Source organism: Chrysoperla carnea, chromosome X (assembly GCF_905475395.1).
Source record: "Chrysoperla carnea chromosome X, inChrCarn1.1, whole genome shotgun sequence".
NCBI lineage: Eukaryota > Metazoa > Arthropoda > Insecta > Neuroptera > Chrysopidae > Chrysoperla > Chrysoperla carnea.
The window spans coordinates 32,035,328-32,049,438 of NC_058342.1; the positions used below are offsets into that span (position 1 = coordinate 32,035,328).

The 14,111-nt window shown below is 31.6% G+C and overlaps 1 protein-coding gene across 1 annotated transcript in view; it reads right to left on the reverse strand.

Annotated features, from left to right (window-relative positions):
- LOC123303060 (KICSTOR complex protein SZT2-like) overlaps nucleotides 1-13,766 on the reverse strand; it is a 31,804-nt gene extending 18,038 nt beyond the window's left edge. Inside the window, exons 1-14 of the mRNA XM_044886157.1 lie at nucleotides 13,657-13,766; nucleotides 11,552-11,988; nucleotides 11,069-11,453; nucleotides 10,146-10,366; nucleotides 9,591-9,715; nucleotides 9,227-9,350; nucleotides 8,264-8,661; nucleotides 8,025-8,190; nucleotides 7,441-7,659; nucleotides 6,108-6,259; nucleotides 5,964-6,047; nucleotides 5,736-5,873; nucleotides 5,233-5,433; nucleotides 4,990-5,149 (exon numbers count right to left, since the gene is read on the reverse strand). Of these exons, the coding sequence (XP_044742092.1) occupies nucleotides 4,990-5,149; nucleotides 5,233-5,433; nucleotides 5,736-5,873; nucleotides 5,964-6,047; nucleotides 6,108-6,259; nucleotides 7,441-7,659; nucleotides 8,025-8,190; nucleotides 8,264-8,661; nucleotides 9,227-9,350; nucleotides 9,591-9,715; nucleotides 10,146-10,366; nucleotides 11,069-11,453; nucleotides 11,552-11,988; nucleotides 13,657-13,690 (2,844 nt within the window). The 5' untranslated portion in view covers nucleotides 13,691-13,766. The remainder of the gene's footprint in view (nucleotides 1-4,989; nucleotides 5,150-5,232; nucleotides 5,434-5,735; nucleotides 5,874-5,963; nucleotides 6,048-6,107; nucleotides 6,260-7,440; nucleotides 7,660-8,024; nucleotides 8,191-8,263; nucleotides 8,662-9,226; nucleotides 9,351-9,590; nucleotides 9,716-10,145; nucleotides 10,367-11,068; nucleotides 11,454-11,551; nucleotides 11,989-13,656) is intronic.
- Between the last annotated feature and the right edge of the window lie 345 nt (nucleotides 13,767-14,111).

The window sequence follows — 14,111 nt, forward strand, 5'->3', positions numbered from 1 at the left end:
GAAGATTGCCATATTTGACATAAATATTTTTACTTTTTTTAGCTTATCTAATTTATAAAACAATACAAGGTCTATGTATTCGAGACTGTCTAGACAGGGTACTTCAACAATTAACTCAGTCATTTGTTTATATAAAATATTCTACTTGTATACAGAAATGAGTTTCTGTGATTTTTTTAATGCGTAATCGTTTGGTTTCTAGGTGTGTAAACTTTAAAAAATGAATACGTATTATATAATTAGTAAATTTTTCGATTCTAGGTATTAAAGGTTGGTAAATTGGTAATTATCAAAAACTAGTTATTTGCAAAATTAATCAAACATTGTACAGTGTTTTTAAGATAAACATAAGTCACTGATACCAAAATGATAACAAATATTACCTATTTTTAAATAACTTTCTATTTTTTTTTTTTAATAAATAATATTTATTTATAAAATATTAACTTTTTAGGCAGCTTTTTTAACTTTTATGTAATGTATATTGCCTAACAATACGTAGAAGGATATAAAATACAAGTATTTTTTATTCTTAGAAGTTTTTTTCTGGTTTAGGATCATTTTTGGACTAATGAATCGAATGCATGATTAATGTTAAGCTCAAAGTAAAACGTGTTTATATTCTTTGTATTAAGTAATGGTGAGAATGATGTAGCTAGTTTAACTTATCATAAAGGGTTTTCCATTTGAAATGATATAATTTTAAACTTAAAAAACTCTGTGTGCAAATACATGTAAATTATTGTTTTTTTTTTAAATCAAAATAAGCGTTCAGTTTCAGTTAATTATTATTTTCATTAGCTCATATCGTTAACTTAAGGTAGTACGAGCGCCAAGGCAAGTTTAGAGTTGTGATTGAAATTTTTTGTACCTTATTTTCAACTTTGATGATGAATTTTGTTAAAACTTCATAAATGTAGACGAGAAATAAAAATAAAATTTTTCGACGTTCTTATGTATAAGACAAAGAAATAGTCTTCAGACAATCTATTGTGTGTGATGCACGCGTAATCATATAATTTTATCAGTAGTTGTATATGTGTATTCATGAACACAGCCGGTCACAGTCTCATCACTTGTACATCACTTGAAGTTGTACACACACGATAAAGAGTGTATCATACAAAGTACATTCCCTCTTTGTTTTATACATAAGAAATATATATAATTGCAACTACGCTAGACTGTAGTTGCAATTACTATTGGCTACGAGACAGAGAGGGAATAACATCTATCAGTTCTGTCTCCGATGTTTATACATCTCTATGGTATTATTATCTCTAAGCACAAATTGCCTTTCCAATAAAAAATATCTCAAATATAAGTTATTTAAGTTAAAAATTCTATCATTTTAAATGGTAAGCCTTTTATTTACAGGTGTAAGGTGTAAGGTACCAATCAGTAAAGTCACTACTGATAACAATTCATCATATACAAACACTTGTTTGTCACTTTACTATATTAGATGTCTTGAGTCCGTCCGTCTGTCTGTCTTATCAATTACAAACTTTATTTAAATGCATTAAATAATACCAATAACTAAAAAAATTAATTATTTAAATACTATATTATAATGAATTAGATATCAATGTTGGAGGAACTGTTTATAATAAGCATAAAAAAGTTCATTCTCGTTTTTCATTGGTTTACGAGATTAATAATTCTACAGATATTTTAGTAAAGAATCCATTGTTCCTCCGGACGGAAAGTGTCAACTTTCGTTCGCCTGTGCTAAATGAAGTTGTCACTTTCCGTAAAATAGTATAGGAATCACGGGAGTAAGTAAAAATGTCTAAGATCTGATTCTTTACTTTTGCTTCCTCGATGTTTAATATAAAATTTTTGCTTTACAGAGACAGAAAACGGCAACTTCGGGACAAAAGTTGACACTTTCCGCCCCGAAGGAAAAAAATGTGTTTTTTTAAATTTTCGTAGGATTGCTTGTTGTTCTTAAAAAATTTCCCACAAAATAGTAATCAGAACAACAAACATAGGTATTTTGTGATTCCAAAATGGCGTACGTGACAGTTATCTATTATCTTTTTTAAAATACGCAAATAAAAATCTTATTAATTTCTGAGTAGTTTTTAATTTGTTATCAATAAAATTATAATTCTTTTATCAATTTTAATATAATTATTTATTTATAATCATAATCATTGGGTGTCGCCTCGCCTTACAAATCACAAACCAATTCTAACTTGAAAAGATGAAATGAATTGTAGCAAAAATTATTTTCTATAATTATAATTTACTCATAAATTCCAAATTTTGTGAAAACCGTCTTTAATTATGCCTCGATTTTGTTAAAAATGTGAAATGAACAACTAAAAGTTAATCTAAATCCAAAATCCAATCTCTAGTGGTTTTTGAGTTATGTAAATGCATTTGACAAAAATAATTCGAAACGACGAGTCATATGCGAAATATCTTTGCGTTGAGATTTTTGATATCCACGACACCAGTCGTGGTCTCTTGGTAGAGTGCTGGACTTCTAATACATAGGTTTAGGGTTCAAAGCTCATGCAAGCCGATTACTTTCAATTATTTAATCCATACTCTAATAGCACAGTTTCGATTCATCCCGACGGTAATACAAATACGTTGTGACGAAATTGAAGAGTTGAATTCAGGACTATTTGACGAGCCGTTTAAGCAGCTGTCTGTTGTTGAAATTTTGACCATCACAAACAGTTTTTTCTCCCTTCCGGGCGAAAAGTGTAAACTTTTGTCCCGCTGCTCTAAACGTATTTGCTGCTTTCCATTTCCGCTGAGCAGAAAAATAGTATACACACCACAGGAGCAAGTAATTTCTCAGATCTCATATTCATTGTCGCTCGAGGCGAAGCCTAGGGTAACAAAGCGACAAACTACGTTTAGCACAGCGGGGCGAAAGTGGATACTTTCCGCCCGGAAGGGAGAAAAATCCCTAGTTGTATCATATAATTTTTTTTTTTTGTAATCCGTGTAACATACTCTCATTCTACCCTTTTTACAATCGATACAAAGAGCAATAAGTCTATATTTTCAGAGAAAATATGACAAATGAAAATTTGAAAAATGAAATGTATGATAAAAAATAAATTGTTGAGTAAATAAATGGTTGAGTTTAGCTATTTATTTGTATTATTTATTATTTATGAATTTAATAAGTTAATTTTAGTTAAGATATCAAAAATAAATAATTTATTAAATTTATCAAATCAAATAAATAAAAACTTTACAGTTTACTTCATACTTGAATACAAAAATCTTTTAAGATTAGTACGGCGGCTAGCGACCAACGGCACACCACACATTGCTTGCATCAGTTGTCAAATAATATTCCGATTTACGCAATTCTAATTATTTAACCCGCCAGCACTCGCGTGATGAAAATTTTGATCTGTATCGATGAGAAAGTTTAAAAATGGTACCTAGAAAATTTAAGGTTTCATTCCTTCACCCCCACCCACCCCAACTTTAAAATTTCAAATGGTATTTAATACTTTGTGATACCTCATTTGAAAGGGCATAGAACCACGGGAAAAAATTAAATCGATAGATTGGTTCTTAAAATAGACTACTCAGAACTTTGAATTCATAGCCTCAAGCTCTGTGTAGTCTATCTTAAGAACCAATCGATCGATTTCATTTTTTTTTATCATGGATAAAGTTTTATGCACTTTTTAGACCCAGTTACGAAATCATAATGAACTTATGTGGAAAAAGATACACGAAATATGAACCTTGGCCGCCGTACTAAATTAAATTAAGCAATACTAATACTGACTTAAGTAATAATATTAATTTAGAATAAGTTTGTATTTGTGTTACTTTATACTATCAGTATGAACAACTTGACAAAACTGATAACAGCTGATAACACCATTTTTTATTTATTTGTTCACACATACTGATACAGGCCTATTAGCATAGACCTACAATGATCTAATTCTAACCAGACCACCCAAATTATCTTAAAAGATCTCAATATTCCTGTTTTATTATCCTATCATTATTTTTATACCCTGTATACCAAGGTATACTAAGTTTAGTCTCAAGTTTATAACGCTTAAAAATATTGATGCCATCAAAAAAATTTTGGTATAGTATGTCCATAAAATCAGTCTATTTCCGGTTGTCTGTCTGTCCGTCTGCCCGTTCGTGGACTCGATAACTCAAAAACGAAATTTTTATAGCGTGCTAAGGACTTAAAAAGTAAATTTAAGTTCGTAAATGAGCAACATACGTCAAGGTCTTGAGTTCATAGCACCCATTTTCTAAACCGTTAGAGATAGAACAAAAGTATAAATGTAAAAAATGTATCCAGGATAACCAACCTAAGCAATTTAACTGTATCTTGAATTTAGACACCTATACAGTTTTAGAATACAGTCTTTAACCTACTCATAACGACACTGCTCCCGAAAACTAACATAACCCATATGTTTCGGGGAGTTGATAAAAATAACACAATCAGCATGATCTGAAGTACACTGGAGAGAAGGGAAACGAGAACTCTCTGGTATAGGAACAGTCTTTCCAAATATCATCTTTCTCAGCCTATGATTACCGTAATAACTCAAATAAAGGCTAGATTACCAAATCTAGATCATTTAACTATTTACAAGGATAGTTGTGGGTCTTTTGAGTGAATATTGATCCCAGATTATTCAACTCTTGTATGGAGTATGATGAAACCCCAATACGTGTCATTTGCACCTGGGTTTGAAACTTTGGACTTATTCATCTTGGAAGAAGCCACGATAAAAAATGCTGTTGGCTTTCTGCTCCAAATATAGCCTCGATATCAAGGATAAATTACTTTTAGGAGGGCACAGATAATTCTAAGAATTTTAGATCGTTTTTTTTTACTGAATTTTGGAAAGACCCCAAACAATATTTTTCTAAGAGTTCATACATGGATCTCAAAATTTGTATAAATTATGAAAAGTTGATTTCAAGATTTAGTTTTTCTTTCAAAATTTATAATTAAAAATGACTTACCACTTCGGCAATACGATGATAGGGTTCACCTTCTAAATAACTTCGTTCGGGTGGACAATTTGTGACAAAACCATTTTGTGGTTCCACCCATACTTCAGTAACCATTTGAAGTTCTTCAATTGATTCACTTTCGTATTCCGTGGTTTCTTCATCCGAATCACTGCAACAAGAAAGAAAAAAGTTGTAATTAATAGAAAAATTCAATCGCGTCAAATTTATGGAGCAAAAAGAGATTGAACTTACCTAATTAATTCGTACATTTGATCAATTTTCTTGCAGACAGCATTGTGAGGGGGGAACATAACATATTGTATAATACATCGTCCTAATTTTTCACCATTCTCGGAATTATTGTCATCAAAGGAACGCATCTCAACTTCTAGAACCATATTTATGATTCCAGATTGACTGTGCGCAAAACTGAAACCTTCTTTTAAACGCATTCTGTAACAAAGAAACGGACACAATTATTTTAAGCCTTCTCCCCGACACTTCGAAAATTCAGGCAAGTATTTTCTTTCACAATTTGGTATATTTCCAAGAGTCAATATGCTCTTGGAAGAGTTTATATGGATTTCCCAGAGTCAATATGGTCAATATGCTCTTGATCAATATACGACGGTTTTTCAACCAAAAATCTTGGCCATGCTTAGAGTAGCCCAGGCTGCTCCAAAAATTTTCCTGTAAAATTTAAAATCTCCTTCGCTTTGTAAGGTTTTCTAAAAAAAATGTGATTTAAAACTTACTTTGTAATTGTATTTAATATTTTGGCAACAGCTACATGCGACAATTGTGGATTTGTTGGATATGAGACGCCCCAAACCCAACGTCGATGATGTAAATAACGCGACAATGTTGTCAACAATGCAGCTGTTGTCGGGGCACTTTGTGAGTTACTTCCATGAACACTTGATGGTCGTGGAGTGTTTGATTGTGATTGCGAATTGGAGTGACGTCGAATATGATTCGGATGCGGTAAATATGCATACGGATCAAAGGTTGGTTGAGTGCCATCTGGAAACACCACCGTTGTTAAATCGAGCGGCATTTTCTCATACCTAAAACAATTTTCGTTAACTCTTGTGTCGATTAGATCAAAAGAAAATTGAATATCATACCTGATTAAAATTTTTTCCAATGGTTTTAATAGAATGGTACAGCAAGTACTTTCCTTCGATTTGGAGGGTGACTTATCGTTATCTTGTAAGGAAGCATTCGCTCGAACCGAATATGTTAATTGACGTAGCTCACTTTTTAAATCATCACAAACCTAACAAATAAACAATAAATTATTTAAATACCCTTCATTTACTGAGATTCATGTATTCTTTTCAAAATATGCTTTATTTCGAAAAATTTGTCTGATATCGTTCTAAAGTGGCCTTATTTTAAAAACTATGCTTCCAATAATCGAATGAACATGGTTTTTGTAGTTTTTGGGTCAAAATTACCTTACATACCAAGTTTTAACGAAATCCGAAACAAACAAAATTTTCTAGTTTTTTCGATTTTTCTGAAGGGGTACCCCTTAAGAAATTTGCAAAAATGCGAGACAAATTTTATGTTTCCGATTTCGATAAAAACATAAATATAAGATAATTTTGACCCAAAAAACACAAAAATTGCATTCATTCCACGATCGGATTAATTATTTTCAAAATATGCCTTTTCGAATCCAATTATTTTCTGAAATCGATTCGAATTGAGGATATCTCAAAAAATATGTATCTAATGACGGAAATGACATGATTTTCGCATTTTTTGGGTCAAAATTACCTTTTAAACCAAGTTTTATCGAAATCGGAAACAAACAAAATTTTCTGATTTTTTCGATTTTTCTTAAGGGGTACCCCTTTAGAAATTTGCAAAAATTCGAAACAAATTTGATGTTTCCGATTTCGATAAAAATACGTATATAAGGTAATTTTGACCCGAAAAATTCAAAAATCGCATTCATTCCACGATTGGATGAATTATTTTCAAAATATGACTTTTTCGATTACAATAATTTTCTGGAATCGATTCGAATTGGAGTTATCTCGAAAAATAACCATCTAATGACGGAAATGACATGAATTTTGAATTTTTTGGGTCAAAATTATCTTATATTACAAGTTTTATCGAAATCCGAAACAAACAAAATTTTCTAATTTTTTCGATTTTTCTGAAGGGGTACCCCTTAAGAAATTTGCAAAAATTCGAGACAAATTTTATGTTTCCGATTTCGATAAAAAGAAGTAAATAAGGTAATTTTGATCCGAAAAATACAAAAATCGCATTCATTCCACAGTTGGATGAATTATTTTCAAAATATGCCATTTTCGAATACAATTATTTTTTGGAATCGATTCGAATTGGGGCTATCTCGAAAACTATGTATCTAATCATGGAAAAGAAGCTATTTTTCTTCTTGTTGAATATCTTAAATATGAAAAGTAAAATAATTTTTACCTGATTTCGAACTTGGCCAGGTGTTCCAGTGATAAAGGCAAGAATAAGTACAGGACACGGTAGTTTCGATGTAATTCGAATTACACAAAACCATGAAGGAGTTTTTTCATCGCCTCGGTATAAAAATTTTACGTAAATTTGATTATCGATTAATACAAATGATGCCCAACCGGACAGCGTATCGTATAAGGCAGCTACGGCTTGTCGACATTGAACCATCTGCAATCCAAAAAAGCAACAAATAAGAGTAAATAATAATAAATAAATTTTCGGTTCTAACACAAATCAATGACTTCCAGCCAGAGGGCCTTGAGAATATTATCAACCCCTCCCCCAGACATGTGTATTTTGTTCTAACCCAACCGGCCTCGAAGGTTAATAACTTCGTTAGTTGTGTCTGTTCGAAGACAGATACCTTTGAAAGGTCAATAACCTTGACAGTTGTGTTTTTTCTAAGATAAACGTCCTTGAAAATCGATAAGCTGAATAATTTGCAAACAAAATAAATTTTGGAAGTAAGAGTGCGAATAATTCAGCCAAAGTAAAAATCCCAAAAGAAATAAATTGAAATTCTTTCGACTTACAGTAAATCGTCCAGAAGAGTTGGCTAAATGCAGATGAGCGGGTAATGGTTGATCATGATGTAAAATAACACAAATTCGATGTATATGAAACCATTTTCGCCAATGTGTATTTTCTAGTTGGCATATCGGTTGCCAAATCGAACTAAATTTTGGAAATGCAATATCGCTAGAACAGAAAAACAAGAAACGTCAAAACACACAAATTTTTTGTCGAGTTAATGGTTATGGTAGTGGCTTACTTAGCGGCAAACAATCGTTTCGTTGTTTCAATAGTAACGTTCGGTAAAACGGTAAAAACAGGCATACCATTTCGTACACTTTCCGGTAATATAAACCATATGTTCGATGTTGTGAACGAATTAAAATGTTGGGCCATTGGTGTATCCGCTGTTGTTAATTGACTAATTGCTGACCAAAATCGTTCAACGACCGCTTGACGATATGCCGATTTTAATTGTTTCTTGATTGGACATGTGGTGTCATGTAAACTTTCGTAGGGTGCTTTGATGCTGACTTGAAAATTGACTAGAGTTTGAATTGAGGGCCATTGTGTGGTTAATGTGTATATTAGATATGTATGCGTTTTCCAAGGAAGACTCAACGATATCTCCAGTCTATTATTCTCGTAGAAAATACTCTAAAACAAAATCAATAAATCAATAACATACTTAAGGTGTTTGTTTCCCTACAGTATTGTTAAAAAGTTTTGGTTTATTGCATGGTATATACATATAAACTAAATACATGCTTTGTAGTCAAGTAATTAGTTATTTTTAGCTTTACAATACCACGCAACTACAAAAATACATAATATATTGTGTGCAAGTGATGCTTATAAATTTGATAATATTGATATCACTCTTCAATCATCAATAAAATAACTATAGTCGTTCATCAAATGATAGATCTTGGATGAACTCATAATTAAATTAAAATTTTGTTTTGATATCATAACAACCTTATATTTTTATGGTATTATTATAAGCTACAAGATTGTCTAAATATTTTAGATAGTTTTTTATCACACTCTCTAGATTTTTTGATTGAAATATCCAATTGAAAAGGATAACCTATATGATTGATCATTTTTGCATCCAACTTTGAACGATAAAAAAATTAATAAAAAGCCCGATGACCTAGGAATTTTTGTGATTTTAGGAAACTTTGTTAATCAAATAAAAAAACAATTGAATTTGGCTTACATCTAAAATATATCCCTCTCTAAGTCTTCTACTAAGCATAACTATTAAAGAAGCGTTTAATTTATCCTCCGCTTGTTTCTTTTTCAATAAAACAGGTACTTTAGTGCCATGGAAAATAGTATTACTGAAACACAAATCAAACATTAAATTATTTGTTACATTCTGATCTTGATGCAAGCAAGCTTAAAAGCATTCAAACACAGGACTGTCCTTTTCTATTTTCATCATCGATAATAATTTTCTGAAGAAAAATGACAACTTGTACATATCTCTCTGAATAATAAATATTTTAATAGATAATTCACACTGATGAAATCTAATTCTACCAGACCTGTGTTTAAAAGCTTCCGAACAAGAAACTTACGTTGTAGACCATTCGCCATAATTATAATCAACGTTATTTGTAATTTTATTAAAAACTACACTGTTATAAGTCCATAAAAAAATTTGTTTGTTCCATATCGAATTCGATGCTAATGCTATATTTCCCTAAAAAAATTAAAAAATACATTTCATGATGGGTTTAAAATCTAAAATAGCCCAGCCTAATTAGGGATTCATCTCAAAATGGGAAATACTAAGCTGAATTTTCGTATATAGCTTCATTTTTGCATTCGAAAGTCTCATTAATTCTCATGCCTACGTCGTAAATTATTCAAGGTCAATTTTATTAGAAACATTTTTTCCTGCCCTCAACCGTTTTTGAGATAGAGGGCGGGGAGCACCATATCTGAATGTGACTCACTTTCTGACTGATCTATACAAATTCTAAGGAACTTCTAGACATGCTAGAAATAACGCGGTTTTCGGCAACTTTAAACGAATATTCAGCTTGTTATCACTCATTCCAAGATTGACCCCATTTTTATGCTAGTGACTAGTCTAAGAACCGGAACTATAAACAAAAATGGTTACTTACATTATTATAATAGTTTTCTGCATAAAAACCAAGTGTTGCTTTCGAAATAAAGTGTAAAATATCTCGATAAGCGACATACCCAAAATTACAATGGGGATGAAAGGACGAACCAATCATTAAAAATGAGACAGCTGTGCTATCATAATGTAATTGCTGTAAGAGAGATTCTAAAATATTTACATCCGGCATACAAATCACTCCGTCAGTAACCACAATTATATCTAAAAATCAAAAACAAAACTCATTTTAATTGGAAGGTAATCTGAATAATTTTAAGGAATCGAGTTAATAGAACAAAGATCGATACTTTCTAGAAATATCTCACATGTTCACAAGGGAGTCTCAAAGGCCTAAGGTTAGGTTAGGTTTTAAGTGGCTGTCCTGTTGTGGGACGCACTTAGACCATAGGGTAAGCCCATCTTGATTACTGGGTTCTTTACGCAGGATATGCAACAGGCCAAACTGTGTATAACCACAGCTAGGCCATTCGACTGTACTTACTAGAGCACAGTTGAGAACAGTGGTGGGACTCTTGACAGGACACTCGATTGAACTATCACCTTCACAATATGGGGATCTCTAATGATCCCACTTGTAGACCGTGTATGGAGAATGACGAAACTTCCATGTATGTTATTTGCACCTGCAGAAATCTACAGGACGTCAAATTCAGAATGTTCGGGTCCGAAACCTTGGATCTATCTTTCCTGGGAGATCTCTACGGAGAAGCTGTGGACTTTCTGTGTGGCGTCTGTCCCCGACAAAATCTTTTAGCTACAGAAACAATATTTTGCTCGAGTTACAGAGTTTAAATCATTAAATATATCGCATATTTGGGCGTTCAGCGATTTTAACTTAAGGAGGTTCGAATTATGGCGATTCTACTGTAATTGAGTGATTTTGAATACGATTGTGATACTTACTGCCTAAACTAAACTCCGGTAAAAGTGATAAAGCCAGCATTGAATATCGTAACATATTAATAAAACTAGCATCCGGTGAGACCATTGGTATGTTCGGTGGTTTCATAGCACCATCCTCCTCAAACAATGCACCCATCAATTGTTCATTTTCAATTTGTTGCGCTTCAATTTGCTCATGCGCCAACGTTGTTACTTTTGATATTTTCAATTCAAGCACACGTAATTGTTGTTCGATTGTTTGTAGGATTGTTGAAATATTTTTCGATGATAAACGTACACCTTTGATTAGAACTTGTTGCGCAGGCGTTGTAAAAAATGGCGTATGTGCTATTATTGTTATGTACAAATGTGGCTTTATTTCAATGCAACTTCCTGGTATTATAATCTAAAATCAATTTTAAATCTCTTATTGTACAGTTTAATCTACAGGGTGTCCAAGTAAAACCAGTAAATAAGTAGAAAATAAAGAGAAATCTATCTTACCGGTTCAACAATTTGAAGTAAGGCATGTTTAAATGAATCAACCATTTGATCGAGAAGGAGTAAACCACGTTGGATATCAACAACCGACTGGGATGGACTCATATCCAAACAGATGGTTAATTTATAACGATGCGCTATAAACCAGGCTTTAGTTTGTGTGGTTATTTTATAACGAAACAAGTGATTGGATTCAGGACTCCAATAGACGGGTGTTGGTTCGACTGGCACCACCGATAACAATTCCAAATCATTTTTCGAATCCAGCCAATTCCATTCATCGTTTAATTTTGGTAAATCAACAATATGTCCTAAATGATTGATTAGCCATAATAATCGTGTCGCTCTGGATACTGGTACATCTTTTTTCATTAATAGGTACACAGCATCCGCTTCCAATATTTCTGGATTCTCATTATCCGTCAAAATACTGTCATCATCTGTATAACATAAAATAATTTATTGCTTAATTAGTCAATTACTAAAATACAGAAAGAATACTGATAAGTGAGGTACCGCAAATGAGTCCCTAGCACCTAGACCTCCACGTTTTCGAGTTTTAAGAGATTTACTTTCTTTTTAACGTCATATCTTGAAAACGGTAGAGGTAAGGAAAAAATGACAAGACAAAAAAGTTGCTTAGAATAGTCCAAAATAAAAAATTCAACCGTTATTAATTCAAATATATTCGATTACAATCATACGTTAATCGTCCATTTTGTGTTGATGACAAAATTTTAGCTTAAAAATGCGAATTTTTTTTTCGAACGCTTATATATCGAAAACGGTGAAGTTTAGTAAAAATTTGCAAGAGTCGAAAAATGGTTAAAACCGTCCAAAATATAATATTTAATACGTTTCAAATTAAAATTTTGAATAATTTTTATTTTCTCCTATAACGAGTTTTCTCGAATCTTATATCTCGAAAACGGTGAGGTTAGGTAAAAAATGTCAAAGTTCAAAAAATGTTTAGAATTGTCCAAAATATAAAACCCAATAGTTTTTTTTTTTTAATGTTGAATAAAGATAATGTGGTGTCCGAAAGTAGGGTGCTTCTGTCTCAATTTATGGTCGAAAATCGAAAAAACACAAGTTCATATGATTATGATTTTGTTAAGTTTACCCAGACAAACATTTTTCATCGGCTCCCATAAAAATCTACTGGCAAGGAGTCGATTCCTGAGTCAGACTGTTTCTTTCGGTTTTATTTCCGTTACCCTTCTTGAGAACATTGGAAGTGGAGTAATCCGGAGGCGAAACAAAGTCACCCATAGGTGGAGAGCTACACAGTAACGATCAAATTGATCTCACGAAGTTCCCTGCTCTATTCATAGTCCAATAATCTTAGAAAATCAAGAAATAGTTTTATGCTTCTCTGTAAATGAGACTAAATTTCTCCGATATTTCCAGAATTTCCGAAAATTCTCTCTTAATCTAAAACTACACAGTGACGATCAAATTAATCTCATGAACTTCCCTACTCTATTCATAGTCCAATAATCTTAGTTAGTCCAAGAAACTCAAGCAATATTTTTATAATTTTCTGTACCCTAGACTAAAATTATTTGACATTTCCAAAAATTCATTAAGTTTTTATGGTAGTTCGCCACCCAGTGAAATAACGTTAAATTTTTTTCTCCTGCTATTTCTTTGAAAGTTGGTTAAGAGCCGAAAGTGATAGACCTTCAAGAAATTATTTGTTTATTTTGTAATAAATAATAAAAAAAGGGCGTACATGACCTTGATTGCGCTAACCGTTTCTGTTAAATGTTTTTGGAAGAGAAGAATAAAACTTTATTTCAAAATTTTGTGTTTCGGACACTTGAAACGTTCGGTCGAAAATATGCTATATTTAATAAATTTAGAATAATATTTTCGATTATTGAAAAAAAACTTCTTAAAATTTCTTTCAAGAGTATGCATTTATTTCCAATAAAATTTCATTCAAAATAAACACTCTCTTGGAAAAATATTCCCGCTAAAATTTATATTCAATCAACAATTTGTGACGTAATATTTAGAAAAATACAACAATCGAAATTGTCGAATAAATTTTACTTCGTTGTTTCGGCGGCAAACATAAATTATAATACAAAAATTGTACATACCATTATTTTTATATTCTATTTCAAAATCATCCATTTTTCAGCTGTTTGAATTATAGGTGACATCCTAAATTTTCACCACACTAAAGGTTTTACACACACAAAATAACGTAATTCGAAATCATTTTGATTTTTTTTGATCGAACTAGAAACAAAAACGTAGTCGAGTAAACACCATATGCTTAAATTTTCGAAACTACTTGAAAAAATAAACACAATTAAAAGTCCACTTTCAAAAATAAACAATAAAAACTGTACTTCACTATCGAACATAAAAATTGATAACACCCAGACACTGAAAGAAGATCTAACAAATATTTTATAAAGGAACTTTTTTATCTCTAACCTCAAACTCAAATTTTGAATTTCATGATGGAATTTATTTTAAAAATGATCAAATTATCAAAAATTTTAACCTAATTTTCAGGGTAAATGTATGAATAAAAAAAAAGTTAATG